This window comes from Cornus florida, unplaced genomic scaffold (genome assembly GCF_030987335.1).
Source record: "Cornus florida cultivar Cherokee Brave unplaced genomic scaffold, ASM3098733v1 CherokeeBrave_3.0.0_Hap2_Chr10, whole genome shotgun sequence".
NCBI classification, from domain to species: Eukaryota; Viridiplantae; Streptophyta; class Magnoliopsida; order Cornales; family Cornaceae; genus Cornus; species Cornus florida.
In genome coordinates this window covers 91,049,730-91,064,614 of record NW_026775580.1, presented here as the reverse complement: position 1 = coordinate 91,064,614, position 14,885 = coordinate 91,049,730, and the positions used below count along the sequence as shown (strand labels likewise).

Here is a 14,885-nt window from a genome sequence, read left to right as displayed (position 1 = left end):
ACGTAAATTTTAAACAAATATTTACATATCAAAAAAATAAAATTAACGTAAATCTTAAACAAATATCAAAGAGATGTAATAATTTTTCATATATCCCATGTGAACTACATACACAAATTAATGGCGAGTAAGCAGTATTGGCAAAAAATGGGGTGGCAAGTTCAGTACCATCAAATGAATGACAATTCCTTGAGTCATATGACTCATGACATGTACCCTGTCGCCTTCTTATCTCATTCCCTTTTCTCAAGCCTCCCTTCCATTCATTTACTAATTAGGCAAAATTGTAATTACAAAGGAAATAATTGGAACCAATAGTTTGAAAATCATGTGTTATTTTCATTTCATATTCTACATTTTTTTCATCTAACTTACAGTTAATTGTGATCTAGATGTTTAAAATAAAATATATATATATATATATATATTCATACAAAAGTATAATTGCATATATTGATTCTAGACTTTGTAATGACAGAAATCTCGTGCACTTGCCTAATATTATGTATTACTTTCTTTTTAAAATTATAATCATCCATCTTTTCTTATATTTTGATGTTACATGATTGTCATTCCAGCAACGTAGAGTGCCGTCCAAATGACTTACTATACAAAAATTGTACCATCTACAATAGTTAAGATCGATGTGGACAAATTTAAACTATTGGACATAAATTTTGTCAAACTTTGAAAAAGGGTTGGTACAAGAGTTTAGCCATGTCAACCAAATTTTGTTCTCTCCAAGTATTGCAAGGTTCTCCTACCTTGAAATATTATAGAGAATTGGGCATTGTGTCATAACTTTATGGGGACAAAGATGCCAAGATTGTGACCTCAGTTTCCCCAAAATGAAAAAGGTAGTGTGACTCAGATATGGATACATTCAATATGTAGACCTTATCCATTTTCCTAGTTGGGTGGGAAAGCTAAGAATTTCAAAACCATAGGGAAATAATGATAGTGACAAATCCAACGATAAAAGCAACAAACAAAAGACAATAGAAAAAACACATTAACTTGTGATGATCACCCTCCAATGCTTCATTTATAACCATATATTGGTGGTATCATCAAATGATTGTCATTCATTAACTTATCAAGACCTTACTTGTGTGTGTGTGTGTGTATTTATATTTTCCCTCTGATTAGGCCTGCTGGAAATCATATGGGACCAATTCTTTAGCTAAGAATAAGATACCCTTCGTGTTGCTCTCTCTTGTTCTTGTTCATATGATTTGAGCATCACAATGGGTGGAGCAACACACATTAGTCAAGATAACTCCATGAAGGAAAATGATGGTTCTGATCCCCGGCACAGTCAATGGGTGATCATGGAAGATGGCGACGACACTTGCTACTCTGTATCCACCAAATCCTCCTTCGAAGATTCAACTAGTTCTGTTGCATCATCTTCTTCTTCATTAGACATTGCAGATGATGCAACCTCTTCAATACTGTCACCATCGCCTTCATTCGGTCCGTTGGATGAATTGTCTGAGCTCATGGTCCAACTCCCTATCAAGTAAGAAATCTATAGTAATATACATACATACATACATAATATATATATATATATATATATATTGAAGTGTGAATGAATATTGGTGACTCAAAAGCATATGTTTTGCAGGAGAGGCCTTTCCAAGTATTATCAAGGTAAGGCCCAGTCCTTTGCATCTCTAGCAAGTGTGAAGAGCCTAGAAGATCTTATCAAGAAAGGGAGTCCTCAGAGGAAGAAAATGAAGTCATGTAAGAGCTTTGGAGGGGGTTTAGATGGCCATAAATCATACAGTCCTAAGCCTACAATATCAAAGAAGGCTTCAAATGTATCTTTCTTTTCTTCACTAGGTAAGTAAGTGGCGGTAGTCAGTCTTCTAGTATATGTACCAAGAACCGATGGGTAAAAACCTATTAGGGCTTGCGAACTTGGTCGGTTTCTATCGCAAGCCATATGTATAAAAGTATTTGTGATGATAAAAGGATTCACAATATCACTAATCTTTTAATGCGGCACACATATTCCGCGCGAGGAGATGGTCACTCCCGTACAAATAACCAGATTTTACGTTCAGACACACTTATTCGGCTGCACTTGTTCGAGGATACGGCTACTACCGGACAAATAACAAAATAACACCTTAAAATGCCCAGAAATTTTTTTGGTGGTGGGTTATCCTACTACATTGCCGAAAAAACTGTGTAGAATATACACTGATGTGCCAAAAACTATTAAGAACTTGCCTGGTTTTTATTGCAAAATTGTTTATTTTGATAATGTAAAACTTTGTTATTCCAAACCCAGTATAGATCCAGAGCTTCCTGTTTGCATCACCTGGAGCATTAACATAACAGTCCTTTGCCATTGTCTAATAACTAGATCCGACATTTACTAATATTCTTCGAAGCACACACCCTCTATGATTCAAAAATATAGACAAAGCCAAGAACGTTGAGATTTGGAAGAGAATACATTCAAGGAGTTTCTTAAATTACATATCCACAAAAGAAAGGACTAAATATCGATTCCATCTTTTTCAGAGGTACTGACATGAAAACATATATATAACAACTATATATAGTATAACCATGTAGATGATGATGCTTCTTAATGTGGACTAAAGACCTCTTACAAATGTAAGATCAGGAAGCAAAACCAAAATCAACATTTACTTAAAATGGCCAGTTTCACTCTAAGTAAGAGCCCACAAAAGAGTGTAATGTGTTTTTTGCTAGGGCATATATAGCTTTACACCTTAAAATGCCAAGAAATTTGTACTATCACAGCACAGTTCCAGAACTACATATTAAAAACCATTCAATTAACTGTCGAGAATTATATCCTGTAGACAGGTTCAATTCCGAGTAGATTGAAACATTTTCTCATGACAACAGCCGTTGCTTCGCACAGCAAGAGTCTGCTTGTTTCCTCTGCTGATCCCACAACCTGCCAAATTTCTCCAAATAAGGATTCATTCAGAAGGCAACAATACCATATTCATAAATCGAATTTTATCTTCAATTAGAAAAAGTAACTATAGTCCGTATGCAACAAAACCAAATCGAATATAATCATTACATCTGGACTCATAAACCCAAGTAAATTCCAGACTTCTCCAAAGTTCCTAAAATAAACTTAAAACAAATCCCATATTTTCTTTTCTTTTCTTACCTCTTTTTGTTAACCCAATGGATGATCCATTGCATCCAAAATAATTAGTAGATCTTCATCACATCAAATGTTCTCTGCTACTACTTTTCCCAATAAGACAGAACGAATGAAAGAGCCAACTAGCCTACTGGTAATTCTCTACATGGTCATACCAGAAACCCATTATCAATAAGGGCATGTGTAAAGCCACCAAAGTTGAGTCCACCTCCAAATTCTACCCTCTCCTCCCTCTCTCTCCCAAGGTGGGAAAAGGATGGAATTTGTTCCGAGCATACGGATTCCCATCCCACCTCTAATGGGATGAGTATGGTAAGGTATTATATGGGATAAGGGCAGATTTGGGTTAAAGTATTTCAACCTGGTAAAAGTTCAGGGTGGGGTCATGTATGTGAGTATCCCGCCCCATCCCTGCACCAATTATACAGCAATTTACATATGTACCTTGTTTAAACCTTATATTTACTAGATACCCCGATACATGTTCAGGGTGGGTCGGGAATGTGAGCCTCTCTCTCTCTCTCTCTCTCTCTCTCTCTCTCTCTCTCTCTCTCTCGGGGCTTCTATCTACCAACAGGCCCCACTCCCACAGTCACGCCTCCTCCTCCTCCTCCCCCTCTCTTCCTCTCCGGAGCCGACGATGACCTCCTCTGCCTATAGATCTACTTGTGGTAGTGTGTAGGGTCGCATTTGTTTGAATCAAAGCACATGAGATGGTCGCATCTGCAAGGGGAAAACACATATAAAAACCTCTATGTCTCTCGCATCTACCCAGCCGACTCATCCACAGGTCTGTTGGCTTTTGCAGCGATATCATCTTCTATATTGTTGGTCCTTTATGTTGCATCTATGTACATTTGCTTAAAAAAGATCAATGTTTGTATAACTAGGGTTTGTACACACACATACATATTTGTATTTGCATATATTCTGGCTTTAACGGGATGGGAACGGGGCCGTGAATTCTATTGTATTACTAAATGGGGTGGGTAGGATTTAGGAAAACCTGTCCCATCCCCGCTCCGTTGCCAACCCTAGTGAGATAGTAAGCCTCCCCACAACACCCCCACAAAAAAAAAAAAAAGGTGTTGTAGTAAGTACTCAGTTTCCATAAATGAGTAAGGGGAAAAAGAGAGTAAATGGATGATGAGTTCGTACCTGACAGTTGGAATAAAATCTTGTATAGTACTCGGATAAATTGTATAGATATTCACACAACACATTTGGCAAGAGATTGGTGCACGCTTCTTCAACAACCTAAAAAGTGCAAGGGCATACATATTAAAAGTCATTACAACGATGAGCATCACATGCAAACTAAGTTGCTGACACAAGCAACAGTCCTTCAAATTCATGTTTTACCTCAGCAAACTGGATCAAATGAAGCCCTAAAACACGCTCATCATGGTGGGCCAAGTCTATTGTTCCCGTCTGTCAAAATAGAATTAAAAAATAAAAATTAACATTTTTTCATCAAATGAAATATGCTGTCCAGGTGCAACTGCAACTGGTCTATGATTCAACTCGGCTACTCCATCGGTATGGAACTGCACCTCGAGAGAGTTCTAAGCTTAGTCATAACATCATAGGATCATTAAAAGGAGGGGTCAAATCCTAGCCTATTGCCAAGCTTTAGGTCGGAGTAACTAATATAACAAGTAAAAGCGCCACACAACATGGTTGCTAATCTTGCATGTTAAGCAAAGTGAAAGGACAAAATAACTCAGCACAAAAAGTAGCAGTCAAAAAGGGCAAAAACGATTCAAAATGTGGCTTCGCTGCCTGCCTCACCTAAATCCCAAAAGAATAAAAACAAAATAAAATTAAAAAATCAAAAGAGTCTGAAAGTTTATGCAGATTTATCAAGATCAATCAAGAGTAAAAACAGCTCCATACTGAATTGAAATATCATTCATCTTCTATCTAAATGGAAGGCTTATCATATATAAAGGATAGTTATTTTCATTTACCATCTTGCTGCAAAAATCCTAAGATGCAAATGAGAAGGGCTGTTTCATGACAGTGATGAACCACAAGCGGCAGAAAAAGTGTACGCCACTGTTCATGCCCAACTCAGTGTATGCAACTGTTCATGCCCAACTCACTCACACGTTATATTGAAAGCACCAAAATGCTAACAAAAATACCAATGTTGCTCACACATATCTAGTAAAAAAGCCAGCAACTTTATGCCAAATGAATTTAACAGAATATGATTGGAATGTGCTAGAAAACAGATGTGAAACATATTTGAGCAGATTTCAGTTATAATTGCTTCAAGTAGGAAAAGATCGTACCTTTTTTAACTCTTCTATGTCTTTACCAGATTTCCTGATAATTGAACAGATTCGAGCATGTGCATACAGCAAATATACAGCAGTATTCCCCTGTTCATCACAAAGTTTGGTGAGTAAGAAATGAATGCTAATGTTGATAGCAATAGTATTACTGCTATAATTACTATTCAATAAGCAGCAACTGCACAAGCATAATCAACACTATAAATTATAGTGTGAACGGAAGAATAACTAATGACTAATGAATGACTGGTCAAAAAAGCCTTACAGCAACTATTTACTTTATTTAACAACAAATTCTGAAGATAAATATAGTCGCAAATATTTTTTGAAGTACGTGTTAGACAAATAAAAAACCTTATTTCAGAAACAGGTATAGTAAACACAACAGCATTTTCAATCGAGCTTCACATTAAAGTGCACACTGGAGAAAAATTAATTATTAAACGCACCTTATCATTAAGCATTTGATCAAAATTAAAAGTATAATTGGTCAATCTGTTGTTCTTCAGGTCGGCGTACCTGTTTAACACAAGCAAAGCAAAATGTTAAATACTAGCCAAGACAAACTAAAAGAAAACAGAGTAAAACCACCCACATCAAAATCTACCAACTCCCAGCGTAATTCAATCCCTAGACTGCCAGCCAAATGTTGGATCAAAATTGGGAGACCCAATTCTAGATTCCACCACCAAAGAAAACAGAACTCCTCAATCCAACACAAACTACTAGATTCTGCTTTTATTGAACACAATGTTTTATTAAGCAATGCATATCAAGGTGGGTGGGAAAAGTCATCAGATGCATATATTCAATTGTCTTTTAATGCAAACATAAAAGATAAAAAGTTTTCTGTTTACAATGACAAAAATTGTGAATACAACTGAAATAGGTGCTGGTTACAGTTTATTAGTACAAGGGCTCTTCTAAAATGATTGATTATTGGCACCTAACCTAAGCATCATCCTGGTGCCTCTATGATTCCCACTTAAGCTACATCCTGATCCTTTTGAGAATCCCAAAAAAATTAGGAAAAGACTTGATAATTTCCAAAACGGAAGTGTCCTTAATATCCAAAACAACTGCAAAATAAGCACCTACTAATAAATAAATAAGAAAAAATTGCAAACTAGGTAAGAACACCTGACAGTAACGGACCAAAGTTTACACTAGCAGCACGGAAGACATTTTGAAACAAATTTCTACTGGGACTTCCGATTCATCCAAAGATGCAATATGGCAAACTTTCCTACTTGCTTCATGTACTTGTCACAAAATAAAACCAATAAAAGTAGTAGCAATAAAAGTAGCATCAAGATAAGAACAACAGACACCACAATCAAGTAAAAGCATGTAGGACTGTAGGAGTATAAGGAACTTACTTCACAGCCCCATATCCAACTGCTTCAGCAGTTTTCTCAAGCTCCTCCTCAGACCACTCATCAGCCTTACCTGATAAGAATCAAATATATTATAAAATTTTCAAAACTTTGAAGTTATTCAAGTACACTATAAGGGTTGTAGGACCGGAATCCTAGGCTCTTCAGTGCAAAGCCTGTGATCTAGGCCTAGATTGTGGTCAATAGCTCCAACCGAGCTAGTTAACAGATTTTTAACCAATTTTTAAAATTTTAAGTAAATTAACTACAATTAAAATTTTAAGTAAATTAACTAAAATAAAAATATAAAGTAGATACTAACTAACTCAATCAATCATTCATGTAAATGATAAATATGTAAAGTAAAAGTACCAAAAGCAATTGCACAATGGAAATAGATATTTTTAAGTGGAAAACCATGGTGTTTAGTTCAACAAATCAAATCCACTATACACTTATCAAAAAAGAAAAACAAATCAAATCCACTGTATGAGAAAGAGATACTACAACAAGGTTGACTAGTTTCCCAAACCTAGAAACCTCTAGTTACCTCTTGACAAAGACTGATTACCATACTCTTCACTCGAGTCTCCAAGCCTTCAGTCAACCTTGCAAAAAGATCTGTTTCTCACTTTATCTGCTTCTCCCAAATCACTTTGATTTTAGACTAGTGGTCCAATCAGTATGATTTGTGTGATTGCTCCATGTTGGTGTTGAATTTGATTCAAGTTCAACAACAATAGATGATTGACACCATATAAGCATACTCACTAGTCTAGATGAATTGCTAGAATGCACTCAATATGCTATAAGAGGCCTTTATATAGATTACATCTGAAAAGAAAACTTTGATTTCACATTGCTCGATCAATCAAGCCAAATGTCAATCAAACAACACAAGGCCAGTGACTTCTGCCCTGTCCTTAGACTTGAATTTTGATTTTAAGTTTTCAAAAACATATATTTGCAAATCAAAAAAGATTTAACTGAATCAAACATGGAATATATGAAACCCTAATTAATGAATGCATTAACCCTAAGTGGTAAGTGCATATATAAGTGTTAAATTAACCTTTTTACTCTTGAATATGAAGTTTTACCGTTCCGCCCTTGTATTCAACTGTAATTCCAATTCTGTCCTTGGACAAGAGGTAACCAACTAGCTCTAATGGACACTTTAAAATCTATCCACCAAAAAAATAAAAAGAGGACAGAATGCACGAACCCTGAGTGGTATGTGCATATATGTGTTAAATTACCCTTTTTATGCTTGAGTATGACGTGTACCTTTCTGCCCTTGCATGCAACTGTAATTCCAATTATGTCCTTGGACAAGAGGTAACCAACTAGCTCTAATTAATACTTCAATTATATCCTAAAAAATAAATATATACTCACTCCCAAGTTTATGTATGACACAGAATTTGCCAGCTGATGTCCTATTGACCTAACACTATTTGCTTATAAAAAGATCTTGAATAGATAGACACCACAAAATAGATCTTACAAAATTAAAACAAATGATATATCACATACGAATTTATAGACACAAGGATCTTTCAAGGAGCTGCATCTTTGGCTAAAAAAAAAAAAGACTAGTGGTATAAATCACTCATTGTTATACCTCGTTCAACAAGAGCTGCTTTACAGCGACTCTTGGCTTCATCAAGTAAATCAACTAATTTAACAACTTCAGTGCTTCGGGTTCGAAATCGCTTTCCATCTTCTCCAAGAACAAGACCAAAGCCCACATGGCTAGTTTTAGGGTATACATTATCACCAGCTGGAAGCCAACCTGCAAGTTTGGCAGCCTGAAAGAAGAAGAGGATAAACCAAGTCTGACCATCAAAATCCAACAGCAATAACATTACCATATTTTTATATTACAAAAGAGGAAAAAAGATTCAAAGATACAACATGGCTTTATATACTTACAGCAAAAAACATTTCAAAGTGCTCTCGCTGGCCAACATCAGTAACATAGATTATCCACTCGGCTTTTTCTTCATTAAGTCGATACCTACAAATTGCAAGCAGTAAGACAAATAAAAATGCACTCATTTCCCACTTACACTAGCAGAAGACACTTTTTTGTGATGCAAGTCCTTCCCTTTATTGTAGGTTTTAATACCACACATTGTCATGTCAGATTACAAAAGATATCACGTCCAACAGTTTAACAGATTCTTTTAGATCTAATGAACAAAATGATCAACACTTTATTAATAATTTTATCCATTTAATGCAACCCTTTAAATAAAGGAAAAAAGCATTTGAGAACGCATTATTTAAATTATTGAGATAAGATAGCACATTAAGCTGGGATACAAGCATTTAATGAGGAACGTATCAACGGCACATACAAGGATCAAATATTTTTAAGCTATTAAGGGTTCATCAACTTCAAGCTTTAAAAAACACTAACCGTAAAGCTGCAAGATCAGTCGAAGCATAGTTGAAGCCACCATCTTTCTTCACAACAATAAGAGGTATATTTTTCCCTTCGATAAAGATCACACGAGCACCTTCACTTTCTTTGATTAAACCCACATTATTTAGTTCCTCTAAAGCTCCAGGAATAAATGGATTATAAAAGCTCTCTCCCTGAAAAGAGGCAAAACAAAATAATTACATGTCGCTTTGCTTGTCAGTTTTAAAAACAACTAACAATATGGGTGAAATACAAAAGTTCAGTTTAGAATGCAAATTTAATTAGGTTAAATGTACCATCATAAGTAGATAACATAGAAAATGCAAATCCATTGCAGGACATGATATAAAGACCATGCACACAATCATTAGATACCAGTAGGTCCACTACCTAAGAAGTTGCAACAGTGCACCTTTTCGTTCAGCACCTGGAACCTCTTAAATGCCAGAAACACAATCTATTAGCCAAACAAGCAACTACAACTTATGGATGATGCTCATTACTAACCAGTGTCTACAAAGAAGCCCATTTTTTAATAAAGGTTGCAGTATGAACATGTTCAGAATACTACTTATGCCATACCAGAACAATTAAATCCTTTTTTAAATACGACCAAAAAGTTGGTTCTTGTTAATTATTTATGTTATTTGTTTATTGTAATATCTTAGAATTGCAAATAGGGTTGCACATTTATAACTATTTGGAAACAAAATCACAGTGATAACAAGTGAATTAAAGGGGAAAAAAATTATTTAAGTGGCCTCTGCTCTAATCTAAACCTAAATTTAATGGGTTTGTGAATGTTAAGTATATAAAATAAACCTGTCAATTCAGTAAGTTTTCTGATTCTTCAATAACCTCCAATGAACATAGACATTAAAGTTAAACTTGCCAATATAAAAATATTCACAGATGGATTAATTAACTTTTTAACAGAGCATGGAAATATAATTTCAGTATGATATATTCTAATATAAATTTACAATGTCTAGAGAAATCCGCAGTAATAATACCACAATCCCCAACATCAAATGCTGCTTCAAGTCCATACGAAGATGCTACCATTGATCTCATCTTTCAAAATAAAAAATAGCACACAATATATTAATTTCATTAAATTAATAACCACCTCACTTAAGTATTTTAAGACCAAATAAGTAGTCACATCTACTAGTTTACATTTAGCAATACAGTGAGCAAAAACCACATCTATTATTCTGATTGCCCATGCAGTATTTTGTCACCCAAGCACCTAGGCTGCAGGCAGCTCTGACAACCATTGATCTCTGCCAACTGACCAGCCCCCGCCTCAAACGACACAACAGACAAAATGTAGGTGAGTCTTGTTACGTCAACTTTCCTAAGATAATTTAAATTTAAATCAACATATTAACATATTATACATAAACGAAATTGACGAAATAAAAATGCTTTGTCTGCTTAGAAGTACAATTTAAGTGTCAATCAAGCAAAAACTTGTTATAGTTATACACTAACACCTAATCTGCTCCACGGGAAATATTAAAATGGTGTGTGTGTGTGTGTGTGTGTGTGTGTGTGTGTGTGTGTGTTTATAGTAAATACCTATGAGAAAACAATCTCCTGACTTCATCCAAACTCTTGTTCCTATAAAAATCATCAAGCAATAGACGAAATCTATTTGTTGTGATATGATGTATATATTTAAGAGGGTTCAAAAAATGTAGAACTTGCCACAAAATTACACATAAAACAAAATGCAAAAACAGCTATGAATTAGATGTTTTGATGACTTTATATCCAGAAGATAGAAAGAATATGGTACCTTTTCCTCTAATTTTACTCCAAGTCGTTGATAAACTTTTTCATATCCCTTGCGACTGATTTCACAAATTTGAGCCCATGCCTTGCGATATTTCGCCTCCCCACCCTGTGATATAATTTATAGTTATGCCATTGCAAAAAGAAGTGAATAATAAATCAACAGATAAGAGAAATCATTATTAAAAAAAAATAAAAATAAAAATCTTTCAGTAAGAATAATTAGAATTAATATCCAATAGGATCATTCAATAAATGGAATAATGTCCTCATCATTGGAAGTCAACCTCACAAGTGTTTAAGCGAAAAAACTAAGTTATTCACCTGTAGACTGACAACTGCCCGTTGTGCCCGCTCCTTGAAACCAGGATCACTATCGAATTTCTGCTTGGAGGCCTTGTAGAACGCCTAAAAGAGCACCATTCAAGTTAAACAACATTACCTTCATGCACTAAATTTCATACTTTCTTTTAACAAAAACGCAGCGTCTTGAATAGTTGTTGCACTCCTAGGCATAAAAGAAATGGTGGTAATGGATTAAACACTCTGTCATAAAACATTCTTATATTAAGGAAGTAATTCTTGATGATCCATAATATCACCATCCAAGTTCCAATTATAGGAACTGATAAAGAACAAAAACCATATGGACTAGTGACGAGGTAATTGCCTAACAAAAATATTGATGTTGACCTCTCCAAGAGTCTGTTTGTTAATGTCAGGCATTTGTAATAAGCTTAAATACCTATCACGAACCCGTTTATTGAACATAAATTTCAATTATGATATCTCCCAATTTTACAAAATACCATGCTTAACAAGAGAAAAAAGAGTTTGACAAAATTATAAAGGGATGGAATATCAGTAAATCTATAGCATGACTTTGATCAAACCAAACATCATGTATAACTAGTCATATGCAATACTTTGGTTATAATCTTATTTAGCTTGTGCTATACGCAAATATTCAATTTTAATTTTTTTTTTTTTTATAAAAAAAAAATGTGAGTAAATACTTAATTGAGCTATGAAGCCTGTGTAGATTACAAAGTTTTTTCTCTCACCTCTAGATCTCCAATGGCTTGATCTGTTGCAGCTTCCCAGTTTGGAAACATTTCGAAAAGGTATTCAATTAGCATACCAAACTGCAAAACATGTGAAACTTATTCAGTCTACATGACATAATAGAAAAGTAGTAGTAATATCTTTGCAGACTAAACCATAATGTGAGGTAGAAGAGATGATAAAAAGTTATCAGCCTATATATCGATAAAAACCAATAGCAATTTCAAAGAGGCACACAGAATATAGATTATGAGATGATTTTCATAATAATCCCATATTTGATAAACAGTAGCAATAATGCAGAAGAAAAGACTGACAGGCAATGACTAAAACCCTGATTAGTAAGAAAATGATTAAAATCCTCCACAAATATGGACATTTTGCACAAAATTGTATATACCTGTGTACCCCAATCACCGACATGGTTTCTCCGAAGAACATCAACATTTGAAAACTCGAGCATACGGGCTAAAGTATCCCCTATAATAGTGGATCTTAGATGACCAACATGCATTTCTTTCGCAATGTTGGGTGAGGAAAAGTCAACAATTGCCCTTTTAATTGGAAGCTTTGGTGCCCATGTCTCAATACCATCTATTAGCATCTTTAGGATTCTCTGCAGTAACAATATCACTGAGTAAACATGATATTTGTCGTAAACCAAATAACATAAATAAATTTTGAGTTTTGACGTTAAGTATAAGTTAATGATGTGCAAACACCTTTGCAATCCATAGATTAGATAATACAACATTCACAAAGCCAGGTCCAGCTATGGTGCACGATTCTATCATTTCTGATGCAGGAAGATTTGTTATGATGGCCTGCAGAAGAAAAGACCACCAATATTTGTATGATGGCATTAACTCAAAGTCTAATCCAGATATCATAACATCTCTGATGAATCAATTAGTAGATAAAATAATTACACAAGAATGTTAATACCCGTCCGATAGGTTGTGGACCAGTGAACTCGGTGCCCTTCCCTTTTATTCTTGTCCATAAACTCATGGCGTTGTTGCTGCACCAAAATAATGTGTTCCTTAACAAAATACATACAACTACTTGTAGTGCTATAAATTCATGAGAGACCTAACACGCTACAAACCTGAGACATCATATCACATATGGTTTTCAGCTTGATAAAAAAGCAGAGAAGATATTGGGGCAAAAGCATGCAAAGAAGCCGTACCACTGATAGTCGCCAAATCTTGGATTGCAGGCAGCAATCAAGGGTTCTACATCTGCCTCACTAGGAACCGTTGTTCTAAGTGAGGCTTCAAATAGTTTTGCCAATTGTTGCCTAAGAGTCCCTGTGCTTTCTTCAGCCTGTCCCCACAAAACATTAGATTGCACAACAACTTGATCAGGCAATGAAACAGCAATCTACAGCAAACATGATAAAAATATTCTACCGTTTCTTACCTACATGCTAAAACCTAAAAATTGCATAATCTCTTTAATTGTCATGGTAAACGTACATTGTACATTTAAATTACACGTATATATTGCATATTCAAACACAGAAATGTAAATAAATTTATATATGCGCATCAACTTACAGCTGCCATTGACGATATTGACTGTGCCTTTGTCGTCGAAGAAAATCTTCTAGAGGTAGCTCTCAGAATATCTGTCTAGTTTCACAATAACACCACAAAATTAACAATAGTTCTAAAAATCTATTTTACACCCAAAAAAATTATTGATTATGCTAAATCTCGTGACAGAACATATACACACACGTATATATGTACAGAGAGACGCGTAAAAAGACAGCAAAGTGTAGAAGGAGAATGATAAATGTATATACACAGAAACATGTATAGATTATATACAGATATATATATATATATATAGGCTTACAGGTTGCAGAGAGAGGAGGAGAATGCTGAAAGAGAGAGAGCCGATTGAACTTTAGAGAAAGAGTTGGAGGAGAGACCGGCGGAAGTAAGAGAGCGAATGTGCCGGTCATTACTTTATATTTGTTCCCTTTATTCGCTGATTTTATACGCGCACAGTTTCTTCCCACTCGCCGCCCCCCTCACGTTTCTCTTCTCGGCTACTGCTACTTGTTGTTAGGGTTTTTGGAGGGATTTGATAGTTTGTGCCATACTCCTTTGACCGTATGTTACAGTTGGTTGTTATCCGATAAAATATGGACATGTCACCAGATAAAAGGGCCCCGAATGATTGATGAAAACGGGTCAATCTTTCCCGACCCTTACCTACACCATTTATTTTCAATCTATCCCGAAAGTCAACACGGTCTGTCCCTGGTCCGATCCGAACCTTTTGCTCACGTTCTGTTACCAAAACTTCAGTCATAGCATGAAAACTTTGAACAATTTAAAAAAAACGATGGAGATCAATGTATAATGTATATAAATATACATATATAGATAGATTACAGATGTAATAGAGAAAAAATCTGAACTATTGCAAATAGAGAGAGAGCAAGGATGGGTGGGCTGCAAAAAGAGAGGGATTAAGGGCCCGTTTGAGAAGTGTAGTGTGATATAATGTACTGTTTTAGCCTAGAACAGAAATCTGAACTATTGCAAATAGAGAGAGAGAGCATGGATGGGTGGGCTGCAAAAAGAAAGGGAGTAAGGGCCCGTTTGGGAAGTGTAGTGTGATACAGTGTACTGCTTTAGCTTAGAAGTTTTGTAATGTGATGTTCTGAAATGAGAACAAAACATGTTTGGTGTTCCAAATTTATTCTGAGAATTTTGAAACAAAAACAT

At 35.2% G+C, this 14,885-nt stretch overlaps 2 protein-coding genes across 3 annotated transcripts; one reads left to right on the top strand and one right to left on the bottom strand.

The window, feature by feature from the left end:
• The first annotated feature begins 1,072 nt into the window (after positions 1–1,072).
• Positions 1,073–1,998, top strand: LOC132280151 (protein OXIDATIVE STRESS 3-like). The gene is made up of 2 exons (XM_059782281.1): positions 1,073–1,522; positions 1,631–1,998. Exons 1-2 carry the CDS (start codon positions 1,248–1,250, stop codon positions 1,854–1,856), a joined length of 501 nt encoding a protein of 166 aa, XP_059638264.1. The 5' UTR covers positions 1,073–1,247; the 3' UTR covers positions 1,857–1,998.
• Positions 1,999–2,640: 642 nt separating this feature from the next.
• Positions 2,641–14,253, bottom strand: LOC132280150 (arginine--tRNA ligase, chloroplastic/mitochondrial-like). Of its 2 annotated transcripts, none has more exons than XM_059782278.1 (18): positions 14,005–14,253; positions 13,701–13,771; positions 13,331–13,467; positions 13,084–13,159; positions 12,861–12,962; positions 12,539–12,754; positions 12,138–12,218; positions 11,398–11,481; positions 11,078–11,182; positions 9,268–9,446; positions 8,778–8,862; positions 8,467–8,653; positions 6,846–6,915; positions 5,916–5,985; positions 5,464–5,553; positions 4,529–4,597; positions 4,325–4,423; positions 2,641–2,944 (listed from the first exon to the last, which is right to left on the bottom strand). In XM_059782278.1, exons 1-18 carry the CDS (start codon positions 14,111–14,113, stop codon positions 2,834–2,836), a joined length of 1,941 nt encoding a protein of 646 aa, XP_059638261.1. In that variant the 5' UTR covers positions 14,114–14,253; the 3' UTR covers positions 2,641–2,833. The 2 variants fall into 2 exon arrangements, with proteins under 2 accessions (XP_059638261.1, XP_059638262.1); XM_059782279.1 differs by having other exon boundaries at positions 13,701–13,775; positions 14,005–14,252.
• Between the last annotated feature and the right edge of the window lie 632 nt (positions 14,254–14,885).